The sequence below is a fragment of the Poecilia mexicana genome, unplaced genomic scaffold, assembly GCF_051168715.1.
Source record: "Poecilia mexicana isolate PSO_F unplaced genomic scaffold, ASM5116871v1 scaffold_11, whole genome shotgun sequence".
In the NCBI taxonomy this organism is placed as follows: Eukaryota; Metazoa; Chordata; class Actinopteri; order Cyprinodontiformes; family Poeciliidae; genus Poecilia; species Poecilia mexicana.
Window position 1 is genome coordinate 1,185,113 of NW_028263380.1, and position 18,248 is coordinate 1,203,360.

The window sequence follows — 18,248 nt, forward strand, 5'->3', positions numbered from 1 at the left end:
CTCTCAAAAAACATCTAAAGCATGGGTTCAGGGTTGACTCTGACCAACAAAATGGGATCATCGAGCGATGAGTGACTGTTCCTCCGCTTCTTAAAGATCTGCCAGTCAATCATCTGGAATCAGCTGCCGGTGCGTCAGCCTGTCAGCTCTCTTCCGAGATCCTCTATAGAAAAGACCACTCACACTGACCCGAATCCTAACAGTACCCCTCCCTCAATGACCGCCACCTGGCGGTCTGGACGACCCAGAAACCCTGGAGGCGTGGAACTTCCTAAGAACGGACTCATCTAAAATAAATGACCTAGGGACCCAAGAGCGCTCTTCTGGGCCGTAACCCTCCCAATCCACCAGGTACTGGAAACCCCTTCCCCGACGACGGACATCCAGTATTTTATTAATGGTATAGGCTGGACCCCCATCGATGCAACGGGCCGGGGGTGGGGGGTTAATAGGAGGACAAAGGGGGAGGACTTCACAGGCTTGAGCAGGGAAACATGAAAAACCGGATGGACCCTGAGGGAAGATGGAAGCTTGAGCCGAACTGCCGAGGGGTTCAGAACAGCCTGGATCTCAAAAGGGCCCAGAAACTTGGGAGACATTTTTTTAGATGCAGCTTTGAGGGGAATGTCTTTTGCCGAAAGCCAAACCTTCTGACCGGAGCAATAAACAGATGCTGGTTTTCTTTTTCTATCAGCAAAACGGCGGTTCTGGGCCGCCGTCCGATTCAAAGCTGCAGTAGCCTCCCTCCAAATGCGCTGACACTTACGGATATGGTGTTGAACAGAAGTGACAGCATTCTGAGGCTCATCTGAAGGGAGAAGGGGAGGTTGATAACCCAGAGAACATTCAAACGGGGACAGACCCAAAGCAGAGGAAATGTGGCAATTATGGGCATACTCAACCCAGGGCAGATGGGAGGACCACGATGAGGGGTTGGAGGAACACATACAACGAAGCGTAGATTCCATCTCCTGATTCATGCGCTCTGTCTGCCCATTGGTCTGGGGGTGGAAACCAGAAGACAAGGACACTTTAGCCCCAAGCGCGCCACAAAAATCTTTCCATACCTTGGAGACGAACTGGGGCCCCCGATCAGACAGGATTTCTGTAGGAATCCCATGGAGCCTGAAAACATGTTTGACAAGCAAAAGAGCAGTTTCCTTAGCTGTGGGCAATTTTCTAAGGGGCACCAGATGACAGGCCTTGGAGAAACGATCAACAATGGTAAGTATGACCGTGAACCCCTTAGAAGGAGGCAGACCGGTAACAAAATCGAGAGCCACGTGTGACCAAGGACGTCCCGGAACAGGTAAAGGCTGCAAGAGGCCGCTGGGAGGTTGATGGTGAGACTTGTTTTTAGCACATGTAGGGCAGGCTAAGACATAATCCTTAACATCCTTGTTCAGGGATGGCCACCAGAAGGAGCGCCTAATTAATGCTGTGGTCCGACCGGAGCCCGGGTGGCCAGAAAAACGAGATGCATGGGCCCAATGAATTACCCAGGAACGAACAGAAAGGGGCACATAGGTGCGGTCCGAGGAACCGGTACCCGGATCAGGATCGGACTGCTGGGCTTTGAGGCCTCTTGGCCGTCTGTAGGTAGGACAAATTTTTATGATCTGTCCACACCACGATCGGAAACTCAGCCCCCTCCAGCCAATGACGCCACTCCTCGAAAGCCATTTTAATAGCCAACAACTCACGATCCCCCACATCATAGTTCCTTTCAGAAGGTGACAGCCGGCGAGAAAAAAAGGCACACGGATGCAGTTTATGATCTGAGAGCGAGACCTGAGACAAGACCGCTCCAACCCCCGAGTCAGAGGCATCCACCTCCAGCGTGAACTGCTGAGAAGGGTCCGGTTGGATCAGAACAGGAGCACCAGCAAACTTCTCCTTCAGAGCCGAAAAAGCTGCTTCTGCTTCAGGAGTCCAGGTAAACTGGGTCTTGGTGGATGTGAGACTTGTCATGGGGGCTGCAGTTTGACTGTAGTTACGTATAAACCTCCGATAAAAATTAGCAAAACCCAAAAAACGTTGTAACTGTTTCCGGGAGGAGGGAGTCGGCCAATCCAGAACTGCGCGAATCCTCTCCGGATCCGGCTTCACCTGCCCGCTCTCCAAGATGAAACCCAGGAACGAGATGGAAGGTACATGAAACTCGCACTTCTCCGCTTTAACGTACAAACTGTTCTCAAGGAGGCGCTGCAGGACCAGTCTGACGTGCTGTTTGTGTTCCGTTATGTTCTTAGAGAAGATCAGGATGTCGTCCAGGTAAACGAACACAAACTGATCCAGAAAATCACGCAGCACGTCATTAATGAGAGATTGGAAAACCGCTGGAGCGTTCGTCAGACCAAATGGCATAACCAGATATTCAAAATGGCCCAATGGAGTTTTGAACGCGGTTTTCCATTCATCCCCTTCCCGGATGCGGACAAGATGGTAAGCATTTCGCAAATCCAATTTCGTGAACACTGTGGCGCCCTGAACCGGTTCAAAAGCTGAGGTGAGAAGGGGAAGAGGATACTTGTTCTTAACTGTGATCTGATTAAGACATTTGTAGTCAATACATGGCCTGAGAGAACCGTCTTTCTTAGATACAAAAAAAAAATCCGGCCCCTAACGGAGACGTAGAGGGGCGGATAATGCCTGCAGCTCGTGACTCATTAATATATTTCACCATACTCTCCCTCTCTGGCTTAGAAATGTTATACAGCCGACTCGAGGGCAGCGGAGCGCCAGGAAGGAGATCAATAGCGCAGTCATAGGGGCGGTGGGGAGGAAGTGAAAGCGCTTTATTTTTTTTAAACACCAGTTTTAAGTCATGATATTCTGGAGGCACTTTCGACAGATCCTGGGCATCATCTTCGTCCTCCTGGGTGGTGTCCAGTTTAAGGTTCGTCAAGGCTGACATCAGACAGGTTGCATGACAGCTTCTGCTCCATGACTCCACTCTTCCCTCATACCAGTTAAGGTGAGGATTATGTTGTCTCAACCAGGGCATGCCCAGCACCAAAGGACTCTGTGGGGAGGGAAACACATAAAAGGTCAGAAACTCTCGGTGATTGCCTGAAACCAGAAGTTCGATAGGTTTAGTCTGTTGTGAAATGACTGGCAGAACTCCTCCATCCAGGGCAGAGACTTGGATCGGAGCGGGAAGAGAAATAGTAGGTACATTAAGATTTTTAACCAGTTCCTTATCGATCAGGTTTTTTTCACACCCTGAATCAATTAGTGCAGAGAGGTTAACTGACCTTTGATTGAAGCAAGGCTGCCCTTTGTCACCGATTCTGTTCATTACCTTCATGGACAGAATTTCTAGGCGCAGCCGAGGTGTTGAGGGGATCCATTTTGGTGGCCTTAGGATCGCATCTCTGCTTTTTGCGGATGATGTGGTCCTTTTGGCTTCATCGGAACGTGATCTGCGGCTCTCACTGGAGCGGTTCGCGGCCGAGTGTGAAGCGGCTGGGATGAGGCTCAGTGCCTCCAAATCCGAGGCCATGGTCTTGAGCCGGAAAAGGGTAGAGTGCCTTCTCCGGGTCAGGGGGGTCGTCCTGCCTCAAGTGGAGGAGTTTAAGTATCTGGGGATCTTGTTCACAAATGAGGGAAGAAGGGAGCGGGAGATCGACAGGCGGATTGGGGCACCGTCTGCTGTGAAGCGGGCGCTGTACCGGTCCGTCGTGGTGAAGAGAGAGCTGAGTCAAAAAGCGAAGCTCTCGATTTACCGGTCGATCTACGTTCCCACCCTCATCTATGGTCATGAGCTTTGGGTCATGACCGAAAGAACGAGGTCCCGGATACAAGCGGCCGAAATGGGTTTCCTCCGCAGGGTGGCTGGGCTCTCCCTTAGAGATAGGGTGAGAAGCTCGGTCATCCGGGAGGGACTCAGAGTAGAGCCACTGCTCCTCCACGTCGAGAGGAGCCAGTTGAGGTGGCTCGGGCATCTGGTCAGGATGCCTCCTGGACGCCTCCCTGGTGAGGTGTTCCGGGCACGTCCCACCGGGAGGAGGCCCCGAGGAAGACCCAGGACACGCTGGAGGGACTATGTCTCTCGGCTGGCCTGGGAACGCCTTGGGGTTCCCCCGGAGGAGCTGGAAGAAGTGGCTGGGGAGAGGGAAGTCTGGGCCTCCCTTCTGAAGCTGCTGCCCCCGCGACCCGATCCCGGATAAGCGGAAGAAGATGGATGGATGGATGGATGGATGGATGGATGGATGATTGAAGCAAAGAGAGGCAGGAAGAGAAAATCGGGAGATCGAACTGGTACATCCACCCACCAGGACTCCCGTGTTCACTGGTGGGCTTTTCCTTTTAACCGAGCAGGACATGCGGCGACAAAATGGCCGGAGAGACCGCAGTAAAAGCAGGCTCGGGCTTCTAGTCTTCGTTGCCTTTCTGTGGGGGAAATCCTGGTACGGCCAATCTGCATGGGTTCCTCGGGAGGGAGCGTGTCCGGTGGAGTTTCCATGGCAACCCCGGGAGTGAAACTGTCTGGAAAGAATACAGGTTTTGATCCTTTCCTCTCTCGAGACCTGCCTCGCAGTCTATTGTCAATCTTGATAGCCAGGGATATTAAAGCCTCCAAATTGGGTGGTTCGTCCCTGTAGGCCAGCTCATCCTTAAGGGTCTCATTTAGAGTCTGAATGAAAGCCCCTTTAAGAGCTTCGTCATTCCACCCGGACGTAGCTGCAAGGGTGCGGAAATCTATAGCGAATTCAGCTGCAGAACGGGATCCCTGCTTCAAGTTCCAAAGCTGGTGCGTGATTTCTGAACTAGACTCTGCATAGCCGAATGTTTGCTTTAGCTCACTTAAAAAGGTAACAAACGGTGTTTGAGAGAGAGATGCCAGGCTAAATTTAGCTTCTGCCCAACGCAGGGCTTTCCCCTTTAATAACCCGATCATATACGCCATCTTGACAGAGTCATCCGGAAATGATTCTGGAGCTCTGCAAAACACGATGGAACATTGCAAAATAAAGCCCCCGCACTTCCCAATCTCCCCAGAATAGTGATCAGGCGTCGGAAGCGAAATCTCTCGGCCCCGGTGCGCTCCCGCCGGGGTTGACTGCGTGGAAGACTCCGTCCCGGGTGGAGGGGCAGCGGCGGCTGCTGCTGCTGCGTCGGCTGTATTAGGAGGCTGGGGATTCTGATCCAGTCTATTTGACAGTCCTGAGATTGACGTTCTCAGTTGATTCATTATCTGTCCCTGGAAATTCTGTTGATCCAATAAAGTACAGAGCATGGCATCGTGACGAGCTAAGAGTTCGGCTGAGCTTAAAGCGGGTCTTGGGAGAGTACTTGCTGGGTCAACTTGGCTCGATGGTTCTGTCATGTTGGATTTAAGTTTCCTGACCCACATGCAAGTACTCTCAACACCGGTTTAGTGAAAAGGTTTTTTTAATTGTAGATGGTTCGTACAAATTAAGTCCCACAGGATGGTAGGGGGTTCTGCTTGGGTTTGTCTTTCGTGTGGCCGTAGCTTGAAGGGGAGGGCTAGGATCCGGGAGATGTTTGGCTTCGGCAGGAGGGATCTTAATGTCCAGGCGTGGTTCTTGGCTTGTTCCCGGCGGCTCGCCGTTTCCTGAAAGCAGACACAAAATTACTTGAGTCCTCTCAAAAAACATCTAAAGCATGGGTTCAGGGTTGACTCTGACCAACAAAATGGGATCATCGAGCGATGAGTGACTGTTCCTCCGCTTCTTAAAGATCTGCCAGTCAATCATCTGGAATCAGCTGCCGGTGCGTCAGCCTGTCAGCTCTCTTCCGAGATCCTCTATAGAAAAGACCACTCACACTGACCCGAATCCTAACAATAGTGGCATTTCATAGCCCAATCAAGTAATTATATTACCTTCAATTGCTGTACATATGCTGTATATATAAAATATGAATTAAAATAAAATTGACTTTGTAATTTAACACCTTAAAATTGGGCCCTTTTCTCTTTAAAAATGCAAACTGTTTCTGAAACTCCTCCAACAGGAAGTCGTCACAGCATTGTTCCTCTCTTAACACCTTAATGCAGAGGTTCCCAAACTGTGGGCGCCGTGCCATTGCGGGTGTGCGGGAAGCCGTCTGGATGAAAAAAAACAAAAAAAAAACAGAAAAATAAACGCTGTATGCGCTCGGTTTTTACCTTAGAATGGCCAATTCTCTGTTATTCCTCTGTCAATTTGATACAGTAGGGGTTTCTGCACTTCCCATATCTGTGTCCTCTGTCACTTTTATCAGCAGTTAAAACTGTTTAATCCGTTAACATGTTGTAACCTGTTTTTCCGAGCCGCCTATAAACGCAACATGAGCGCTACGACGCTTGCGCTGGGTTTACACCTGTGTGGCAGTGAAGGAGACCTGCTGCTGTGCAGAGCTGCGCAGGTGTGTGGTGTGTTAGAATCCTGGCAGCAAAACGCAAATAACTTTTCAGTTTTTCCCCCAAACTAACAGACTGTTGAGTAAAGCTGTTGGATGCAGGTAAAGTTAACTAAAAGGTGACTAGCTAGCTAATATTAATACAGCACCTTAAGCTTGTTAACAAGTAGCTTGTAGGCTATTGGTGTTGTGTTCTATGTTCAGCTACGATTCATTTTGCCCCCCAAAAACCCCACCCCCTTATTTGTCTGGAGCCAGGGCAGAGTATAACAGAGTCTCTAAATCCAACACCCCCCCTCGCTCACACAGATTGTTCAAGACAGTTACAATTTGTAAGCCATGGGGGGCGGGGGGCAGATAGTTTGGAAACCACTGGGGGGGCCCAGGAGAAAGAGTTTGGGAACCACTGCCTTAATGTGTTTACCAGCATTGCACAGAGAAGTAGCTTGTATACTGAGCGGTTCAACCAGGTTTTTGCTAATTGGTCCCCCCAGGCGTTTTGCACAGCTGAATGGTTGCCGTTGGAGATTCAAGGATTTCTCAAATATGCATTAAAGAAACAAGGCAACACTCCATTTTGTTGAGGGAATAACTTTATAACATGACGCAAAGCTCAAAAAAGTCATTTTAACATAATACTGCCCCTCTAACCTGTTAGTGCCTAACGCTGCTTCCCTTCATCTCAGCGCCTCTGTTAGGCACTTCACTTAGAGGCACAGTGCTTCATTCCTGAAAGTGAAGGGTAAAGCGTTCGCTGTCTTCCAGTATCAGACCATCAATCATGTGGAACACAAAGACGAGGCTTCACTCACCCATTGGGAAGGAGACTCTGGGAGTCAGCCTGGTCAGGCATGGGTTCAGCAGAGCCAGCAGGGTTACGGTGAGACGCAGCAAGCAGAAACTGTCCATTAGCTCTGATGACATGGACAGTCAGAAGGCGAGCACTGGGTTAGATGACCATCACATCCTCAGAGACTCAGCAGGGAGGAATCGTAGCTATACTGGAACCTCAAACCATATTCAGACCTGCAACAGAATCAGAGACACATCACATAATTTGCTGCTATGTTCACTAAATCGTCACTGTTTATTCTAGTGTTTAAAGTCATGTTCAGAATGTTCTTATCAAGAACAGCTACAGACAGAAATGCAGTGAAATCTGAAAAATCAACTTTAAAGAGGCACAGAAACTCTGTGTTTTAATAATTATTTATGATTATTATAAGATGACTGTTAGTCCTGCTGTCTTGGTGCTGCTGGATTTACCTGCAGTCTTTAATACAGTGGTTAACAACTTTGTTTCACATCTGGACTTGCTTGTCGGGACTAAAGGCACAACCTTGAAATGGATGATGGGAATTTCACTGCAGAGACATTGTTGTGGAAAACAAAACTTTACAAAATAAAAGGTAAAAGCATAAATTTATGTATATTGTTTGTTTTTTCCTTTTCCTTATACAAGTGTTTCTTCTTCTTACATTTCCTTGTCTCCTTTTCTTTTCTTTTTCCTTATGAATTTCTGCCTCATTATGCAAATGAGGAGTGTGGATAGATAGAGGCCTAGAAAACGAACCAGAAGCTGATATCCTGGGCCATTTTCTGTGTTTCCCATAAGGAAGCATGGTGATGAACTAACACTGAAATGGTAAGCCGTTTCTCTATCTTTCCAAAACAATGTTACCACTTATTTGGCTTTAATAAATGATGATTTTAACTCGGTTTTCATGGTCCTTCAAGATGATTCCTCCTACAGAGTCCAGGGTAACATCTGAAATGTCATGTTATTCTAACTGATTAAGCATGACTGATACTGCATGTAGTTGGAAAACAAACGGCAGCACCAGCTTACTTTGCAGCGTCTGGGCAACTTTGGTGCAGCACTTAGACTTTTTCTGTTTCTTGTGTGGTCATCAAAATGATGGTTTCTCACAATGTACACAGTAATTATGTTAATATTCTGCCCTTTTTTTTCTATTCTATTTTTAAATATTGAGTCACACGACTTTACTTTGATTGCCTGGCTCACTTTGCTGCTGTTGCACAGAAATTTCCCCATGTTTCAATAAAGGATGGGACAATACAGGATGTTTCTATTCTATTATAAATACAGGTTGGGGTGTCTGGTCAGAGCTAGCTGGAGTGCCCCCTAGCGGGTGTTTTAAATAACACTTGTGTGGCACAAACTATTTTCTGTCAACTTGTCCAGCGTTAGAAGCAGTGAGGACAGAGATTTATAGTTGTGTGTTTCTATAAAGTGTGTTAAGCTGCTAAAACACTTGAGTTCAGATGATCACTCTTTTGCTTCTCAGTCTGAAGGCCGTAAGCGCAAAGTACTGACTTTAAATTTCACACCAACAACAGCCACTTATCTGCTCATTTTATTCCGTGTGGTTTCTGTAACTTTATTTTTTATTATCATTTCTTGCAAAACAACGCTCTCACATTCTGTATATTTCAGTACCGATACACAGACACAGTTTGTTCAGCCTGGTCTTACTGTGGCTCTTCTCCATCGCAGCCTTCCTTTCTTTCTCATGTGACCGCTGTTGTCTGGCTGATCCTCCTCGGTAGACCTGCAGCCATCCACTTTAAGCAAACCGCAGAGCGGTTCTACTGATCAATCTACCCGAAACTGCCGACGGTGAGCACAAAGCATCTGCAGTTGCTGATAGCTACGACAGCAGCTAGAAAACCGGAAGTTGTTGAGAAAGTGCAGCAGAAGGAGGGCGGAATCAAGACCGCTAGCTTCCAATGGGCTCTTTGCACCTAAGGCGTTGACGTCACATCTCCAGGAGCTAATGCGGCTCACTTTTTTCCGCTTTGAGTTACCATGACTGGTAGAAAAGACCAAGTCGTATTTCAGATGCAAAAAAACAATACTATTAACATTGTTGTCTTCCTAATATAATGGGCTTTTAAGTTTTCGTTAATTTCCAAGCTATCCTGAATTAAGAAGATGGCTTGTAAATATCTGTCGCCACCAGCTAACGCTGCACAGCAAAGTTTGCAGCCTTCATTTCACTCCGGATCAGCCTAAAACTACCGGGGATGGTAAATAAAGGAGCCTCCCTGAGTTATTTCCATGGAATCACTTCTATATTCAGCCTGAAAGAGTTTATGGGAACGAGAGAGCAGACCAGAGCCAGACAGCCGAGCAACTGATCCGCCTGAACACACTGCTGTAAACACCGTCCTATCTGAGCTCTTCACAAGAAACATGCAAAGGTAATAAAACGAAATAACACAGAGACATGAAGCAACACGGTCATATTTTTCTAAAAGCAGCAACTTTGAACCTGAACAGCTGAACCAGATCTCTGACACCAGAGCTGCGCTACTGTCAAGCTATGAGGCTTGTTGAGCTCCGTCAGGCTTCGGAAGTAAAAAGTCCGAACCGTAACTTCCCCATTAGTCTGTGACACTAACGACAATAAACACACATAATATACTTGAAAATAAGATAAATACATTGTCCGTTAGAATGTTTAGATACTTAAATAGCACATTTTACAAGAAAAATATCCGAGAATATTGCCTACTAGCATAAGCTAACGTTAATGTTAGCCATAAAGTTTAAGTAAAACTCACCTTCGTGTCAGTGAATGTATAACGAGGCGAACATCTTAAAACCTTTCTCCAGCTGACTTGTTGGGGCTTCGGATCGATGTACAAACCTTGGCCAAGCACTGCAAGCACCTAATGTAAATTATATTTGTATTGGATCGGAAACAATCGAGCCGCTTTACCCCGAACGCGGAAGCTGAGGTGCAAAGAGCCCATAGCTAAAGGGCGATTCCACCTAATTTTTCATTACCTTCAGCATCTTTAATGGACTCTAGTTTAAAAGCTACTACACCTAGACACTTGAAACTTGGACTGAATTATTCTCCTCTTCAAGCTGAATATTTAAAACCTTGTTTGGGATTTGTGAAACATTTTTCTGATTTGTGAAAACTCAGTAAAGTTCGATTATCACCATTTTTTTTTTTGCATCTCTTTCATATTAGAACTGATCTAATTAAAAAAGCTACTACACCTAGACACTTCAAACCTGGACTAAATTATTCTACTCTAACAGCAGAATATTTATAAGCATGTTTGTGATTTGTGAAACTTCAGTAAAGGGCTATTTTACCACTTTATTGCATCTGGGTTGCACTAGTATTGCTCCAGCTCCAAATCTAAAACACCTAGACTCTTCAAACTTGGACTGGATTATTCTGCTCTAATAGAAGAATATTTGACACTTTGTTTGGGATTTGTAAAACCTTTTTCTGATTTGTGAAACTTCAAAAAAGGGCAATTTCACCACTTTTTTTAAATCTTGGTCACACTAGAACTGGTCTAATTCCAAATCTACAACACCTAGATACTTCAAACCTGGATGAGATTATTTTCAATTAATATCAGAATATTTAAAACCATGTTTGGGATTTGTGGAACCATTTTCTAATTTCTGAAACTTCACTTAACAAACCACTGCATAAGATCTTTCCTTCCAAGAGCCATCACCATCTACAATAACTCTTTGAAGAATTAATGAGCTACACCAACATTCAATTTCCCATTGGGATTCATAACGTGGTTTTGAATTAGAATTGAATTTGAAAAAGACTGCATGGAACAAGTGTGAATAGTAATCTGATCTTTAGTGAAGTTTCACAAATCACATAAAGGTTTCACAAATCCCAAACATGGATTAAAATATTCTGCTATTAGAGCAGAATAATTTAGTCTAGCTTTGAAGAGTCTAGGTGTTGTAGTTTTGGAGCTGGAGCAGCTCTCATGTAACCAAGATCCAAAAAAACATCTGAAATCAACCTTTATTGAAGTTTCACAGATCAGAAAAATGTTTCACAAATCCCAAACATGGTTTTAAATATCCAGCTTGAACTAGAACTAGAGCTTGAACTAAACTAGAGTCGATTAAAGATGCGAAAGGTAGTGAAAAATTAGGTGGAATTGCCCTTTAGCTATTGAAAGCTGGAATTGGAAACCAACTTCAGCTTTGTGGCAAAATTGCCCTTTTTTTGAATTTTCACAAATCAGATAAAAGTTTCACAAATCCCAAACGTGGTTATAAATATTCTGCTATTAGAGAAGAATAATCTAGTCCAGATTTGAAGTGTCTAGGAGTTGTAGTTTTTTAATTAGAGTAGATCTATGGCGATCCAGATGCCAAAAAAATTGTGAAAATTGAACTTCACTGAGTTTTCACAAATCAAATAAAGGTTTCACAAATCCTAAATATGGTTATAAATATTCTGCTATTATAGCAGAATAATCTAGTCCAGGTTTGAAGAGTCTAGGTGTTGCAGTTTTTTAATTAGAGCAGTTTTAGTGTGATCCAGATGCCAAAAAATAGTGATTATTTAACTTTATTGAATTTTCATAAATCAGGAAAAGGTTTCACAAATCACAAACCAGGTTTTAAATATCCAGCTTCAACAGGAGAATAATCTAGTCCAGGTTTGAAGTGTCTAGGAGTTGTATTTTTTTAATTAGAGCAGTTTTAGTGCAATCCAGATGCCAAAAAATAGTGATTTTCGAACTTTAATGAGTTTTCACAAATCAGGAAAATGTTTCACAAATCACTTTTGTGAAACTTAACTTTTAAATATTCTGCTATTAGAGTAGAATAATCTAGTCCAGGTTTGAAGAGTCTAGGAGTTGTATTTTTTTTTTAAATTAGATCAGTTCTAGTATGAAAGAGATGCCAAAAATAGTGATTATCGAATTTTATTGAGTTTTCACAAATCAGGAAAAGGTTTCACAAATCACTAACATGGTTTTAAATATTCTGCTATTAGAGCAGAATAATCTATTCCAGGTTTGAAGAGTCTAGGAGTTGTAGTTTTTTAATTAGAGCAGTTGTAGTAATGAAAGAGGTGCCAAAAATGGTGAAAATCTAATTTTATTGAGTTTTCACAAATCAGATAAAAGTTTCACAAATCTAAAACATGGTTATAAATATTCTGCTATTTGAGCAGAATAATCTAGTCCAGGTTTCAAGTCTGTGTAGTAGTTTTTAAACTAGAGTTGATTAAAGATGCGGAAAGTAGTGAAAAACTAGAAAATTCCTGCAGAAATTTTAAGGGGCCTGCCAAAGTGTGCCTGTCGGTTTGGACCCAGCGTTCCAATGCTAAAAATTAGCCTTAATGCTAAAGAAAGCTTCAATGTAGTCAATAACCTGTGGAGAGTCAGACGTATGTGGACTAAGCTGTACTTGTACCATTCAGTATGTTGGATACGGTAAAATTAGCCAAAATGCTAATAATAGCATGAATGGTATCAGTAGAATAGTCTATAGTAACAGACAGTTCCGCCATGTTGTAGTTCTGACATGCTGCTCAGGCCTCTGTTTTAACTGAGTCTTGGCCATAGATAGAACTACAGTTATGGCAGTTATGGCTGCCTTTCTCTGTATTCTGTTGCTATAGCGATGAATCCTCTGCCGACTGCTGTGTGTGTGAGACAGAAAGCTAGGGAAGGATTTCTATCTTTGAGACACCCATGAAATGCTAATGTTCACTATCCTGAGAAAAAAAACATAAAAAAAGATTGATATTATTGCACCGCCTATGGCGGTGCACTTTCGTGAGTGGAATTTTCAGAGTTTTATTTTGAAACTTTCAGTAAACTTAATTTTCATAACCACACTAATCCAATGCGTAACAGTGGTTTGGTTAATCCACCTGTATAATGCCCAAAGCAGGAGGTAGTTCTAACCATAGGCATAATATAAGGATAGACGCCTATTGGACCGCTCTGGCGCAGGAAATACGGCAGCCATCGTGGAGCGGTATACCCTCCTATACCACTCTAAAAAAAGATGTGTTAAAAAACTGTTCATTGGTATACCAATGCGGGGTCTACTCTTATGTCTATGGGTGTGACAGACTTATAGTGCTGTGTATTCTATTTTTTTCTTTGGTTGTTCTGCCTAAGGTCAGTTGCTATTGGGTGATTACACTTTACCTGAATTCTGATTGACTGGGTGGCGGGACTAATCTGAAAGACTGAGGGAGAGAAGAGAGAGACGTGCTAGAGCTTTGGTGAGCTGTTTTGGGGACAAAAACGTCTAAAAAGTGCAACAACTTAAATGTGCACTAGCGCCAAGGGACAGCTGAAGGACTAAGGGAGAAGCGTTTGGTGAGCTGGATGCTGGAAGTCTGCACAGGAGCCTGTGGAGAAGGAGAGGCTAGCTACACCTGGGCTGGGCCCGCTCTTTGGACTTGGATGCGTTTTCCTTCGCCTTTACCGAGAAAGGTGGGGATTAGCTGACTGTTATCTGGAGAGACAGTCACCAGGACCTTATATAAACCAACCACTGTGGATTGAGGACCAGTGGTGAGTGTCGTCAGTTTCAGGCCTGCAATTGACTATAATGCCGGTCTTGTGAGAAATTCTGTTCCCCCGTGAAAATCTGTTCCCCCTGTGACGGGAGCGCGCATTGCAGCCAGAGACGCGGATCCGGTGAATCTGACCATTTTCACGGCGCTTCTGATCGATTTCTCGGTAAAAACTACTCATATGATCATGTCAATGTGTAACTTTCAGTTTAATCGGCAGCTATCAAAATAAAAATACATACATAAATAAGCGAGGTCTGGTGTGGAGGTCTTTTTACGCTGTTTTGTGTTATTTTGAAAGCGAAGAAAATCGATCTTTTTTCAGCTTTTGTCTCGTAAGCCTGACAAATAAAAGTCAGTCAACAAACACAGGTTCCCAACACGTAGTGTGCATTTATAATTTTTCATTTCTGATGAAGGAGGAAGGAGATTAATATACCTGCAAGATCTTTTACTTTGTTTTTAAAATATTTGCACTATGTTTGACATTTGTCCTTAACATAGTTTAATATAAGGTAGCTATTGAAAGATAGTTTCAATATATTTGTATATTTTTAAAAGCACAAATATACTAAGTAATAGAACATACAGTGAGTCAACAATCGAAACTTATAGTTTAGGATCTACGCATGCGCAGTTTGATCCAAAAATTATGCCCCGCCTCTTCCGTGACAACTCTCACACATTCAAAAAGAGTCTCGCTCTCACACATACATAAAACGAGTCTTAGTACTGTGTGTGTGTTCAACTTTAGTCTTGTGTATGTGAGAGATAAACGTCTGTGTGTGTGTGTGTGCGAGCTGTTAGCAGTGTATGTGAGTGAGAAAGTTAACGTTTGTGAATGTGCGAGCTGGTAGTAGTGTATGTAAGCGAGAAAGTTAACGTTTGTGTGCTATTTTTTTGAGTATGCGTGAGTTTTTGGTAGTGTGTGAGAGACAAAACGTAATTTTTTTGAGTGTGCGAGAGTTTTTGGTAGTGTGTGAGAGACAAAACGTAATTTTTTTGAGTGTGCGTGGCTATTTTTTTGGAGTATGCAAGAGTTTTTGGTAGTGTGTGAGAGACAAAACGTAAATTTTGTCCTAAACGGCCCCTCATAAATAAGGCATATCTTTGCTCATCCAACCAGGAGCTATCTCTGACCCTCTCTCTAAAGCCAGGAACTCCTGCTTTTTTACGGCTTTTCACAGATGAGTGTGAAAAGCTAGAATTTCTACTGTATTGTTTTCCCACACAGACAAAAGGCAGTTCAAAAGATCCTAGCAAACCATCTGCTGTAACTACAGGTAACATAAAGGTCAATAGGCCAGAATAAGTTACTGATTTTACAACTATAATTAGGCTATTTCAATCAAGACATGTTAAGTTTTAAAACTAGCATACTTCAAATTTATTTTCTTAACAATAGCTATGCTAACTAAACTGAGCATTCACAGTTTGAATCTGCACAGCTCTGTGCTTTGCTAACTGCAGCATGGCACAAATTGAGGGGGAGGAAGAATGAGCAGCACCACATGAGATTGTGATTGACAGCACTAAAACTCTCCTGCCACTAACTGGTTGTTTCTAGCACTGGGAGAAGGCAGAGGAAATAGATTTTTCACAGATTACCTCTCATACAATACTGTCATAACATAATGACAGTTTTAAAAAATATTTGAAAAAAAATTGATAAAAAAGTGACATACTGCAGCTTTAATTTCACTCAGAAGGCAACAAGTCAGGAGGGACGTGGGTTAGAGCTGCTGCTGACTGAATCATCTGTTGTAAAGTGGTAAAAGGTACAAGGGACAAGTTAAATATATGAATATGTTGGTAAATTTTTTCCTTAATTCATTAAATGCTAGTGAAAAGAAGGCAAACAGTAGTTTGTAGCTAAGCTAATTATGCTAAATGTTTGATAATCTCACACAGTCTACTCACCTCTCATGGAGAAAAACTGGGTTAGAAATGAACACTCTTGCCTTTTTCTCTCTTCCTCTCTTTTTTCTGAAAACCTGATTTTATAACTTTTCTTAGCAGCATAGTAACTGCCACAATCGGTCGTGTCTTCCACTGTCTGCAGCTGAACAGCGTCATGGTGAAGCTCCAAGCAGGAACGAACCATTTAACGCAGATAGGGGGGTGTTCAGGGCAAATATGGATGTGTATTTTTGATCTGGGAGTGGGAACATTAAATGTTTACTGCTAAAAACAATCTTTGAAAATACACCTGAACAGTGTCACAACAATGTGGTCTTAAATTTAAAGAAGTTGTAGAAAACTTCAAAGTGTTTTACAAACTAATCCACAAGCATTCTTATAGCCAGAATACAGAAAATAATTCTTATTCTTAAAGAAGCAATAATATTTGGGAAAGATTTCACTTCATATTCACTGTTACAATATGAAGATTTGCATGTACAAAATGTCAATATCTGTATATTTTACCCATCTAGTGTGAAACCTTTGCATGTTTGGATGAAAACAGCTGATTTCCTGGCAGAAATTGAAGAAAGACAAAGCTCTTCCTCAACAGCTCTCAGTCTCTCTCTGGTTTTAGTTTTTATAGTAGTCAGGTTTGAGAAGCTCACTTCACACAGATATGTTGTGGGAAATGGACCCATGTTCTTTCCAACTATTGCTGAGCTTCACTGTCTTTTCCATCACTGTCGTCACAGTCTTGCTAGATACGATGCTCTCCCCGCTACCTGTAACATTCATGCATCACTAATTCACTTGTTATTGTAAAATGCTCAGTACCAACTGCCATCTAGTGGTAAGAAAATTACATGATTACGCCGCTAGCCACTACTAACCATGGTTTTGTTCACACCGAGCTTAAGTGCAGCGGCTTTATTTTGAGGGTGGAATGGTTACTTCGACACCCACAGTCTACAATGACTGCCAAACAACTAGTAGCTCAGTGTTCCAACATCCGCAAACGGCAACTGCTATCACAACTTGAGATTGACGAGATACAACACAAATGCTACAGCAAAAGGGAGGAGCCCGGATGTAAGGTCAGGGGGGAGTTAACTACAACTCCCCACCCCGAGACTGGGTATGCAGCCTCAGTAATGAACGAACTATCAAAGCTGAACGAGACAGCAACTGACCTGAGAGAAAGACTTGTGGCCCGAATGAACACCAGGCAACCCCGACGCCAATTACAATGGCTGAGTGAAGTACCATCAGAAAGTCTCATTGAAGATGTGAATGCAGCATTGAGAACAATCCCTACCAACACCATAACAGAAACCAATGAGCTGATATACAACTCAGCATCAGTGATCCTTGAAATGCTCGGCTATAAGAGCAACCATGAGACCCAATATCCATCATGGAAAAGACGGTTAGAGGCTAAGATCAAGATAACAAGGAGGGAAGTGAGCCAACTATCAGAGCTCCAAAGAGGTGCAATGAAAAGACCAGTACCTAAGAAGTACAGCCAGATGCCTATACCTGAAGCACTCGAAACTGCCAAACAAAGACTCCAAGCCTTGGCCAGCCGCCTAAAGAGATACACAAGAGAGAATGAAGCCAGGAGGATTAACCGGCTCTTCTCCACCCAACCAGCTCCACCAAGGCTGGAGACTGAACAATACTGGAAAGGCATATGGGAGAGGCGTCCCACAACAGCAATGCACAGTGGCTACCTCCCTGCAACCTCCCTGAACAAGCCCCGGTAACCATCACTGTGGCAGATGTCCAAGAAAGAGTCCATGCCTACTGGCTAAAGAAACTCACTGCCCTCCATGAGCGACTGGCAGCTCAACTGAACCAGCTGCTACAGAATGGGACTCACCCTGAATGGCTAACTGAAGGGCGCACAATCCTGATCCAGAAGGATCCCTCAAAGGGTTCAGTCCCATCCAACTATCGGCTGATAGTTGGATGGGATCACACAGTCGCCCGAGGAAAACCACCCTTGAAGCCAACTGCAAACCACTTGCACAAGTGTCCATCAAATGTGGCATATACCAAGGAGATGCTCTGTCCCCACTGCTGTTCTGCATAGGCCTGAACCCCCTTAGCCAAATCATCAACAAGACTGGCTACGGATACCGACTCAAGAATGGGGCCACAATCAGTCACCTCCTCTACATGGATGACATCAAGCTGTACGCCAAGAGCGAGCGAGACATCAACTCACTGATCCACACCACCAGGATCTACAGCACTGACATTGGGATGTCATTCGGACTAGAGAAGTGTGGCCGGATGGTTACAAAGAGAGGGAAGGTCATAGAGCACAGCTACAAGTACCTGGGAATACCACAAGCAAATGGCAACCTCGATGAGGTCACAAGGAAAGGAGCCACAGCCAAATACCTCCAACTAATAAGGCAAGTCCTGAGAAGCCAGCTCAATGGCAAGAACAAGATCCGTGCAATAAACAGCTATGCCTTACCAGTAATCAGATACCCTGCCGGAATAATTAGCTGGCCAATGGAAGAGATAAAGGCCACGGACGTTAAGACTCGGAAGCTACTAACCATGCATGGAGGGTTCCACCCCAAATCCAGCACCCTGAGACTGTACACAAGC

At 44.0% G+C, this 18,248-nt stretch overlaps 1 protein-coding gene across 6 annotated transcripts in view; it reads right to left on the reverse strand.

Annotated features, from left to right (window-relative positions):
* The window catches only part of sema4ab (sema domain, immunoglobulin domain (Ig), transmembrane domain (TM) and short cytoplasmic domain, (semaphorin) 4Ab), a 44,842-nt gene extending 35,481 nt beyond the window's left edge, over positions 1-9,361 (reverse strand). For 2 of the 6 annotated variants that reach the window (XM_088010040.1, XM_088010039.1), the window contains exon 1: positions 45-3,360. In XM_088010040.1, the coding sequence (XP_087866166.1) occupies positions 45-113 (69 nt within the window). In that variant the 5' untranslated portion in view covers positions 114-3,360. Of the gene's footprint in view, positions 1-44; positions 3,370-7,181; positions 7,396-7,635; positions 7,734-8,866 lie in introns of those variants that run through there. The other 4 variants (XM_088010042.1, XM_088010041.1, XM_088010037.1 and 1 more) reach the window with 4 other exon arrangements.
* Positions 9,362-18,248: the final 8,887 nt, after the last annotated feature.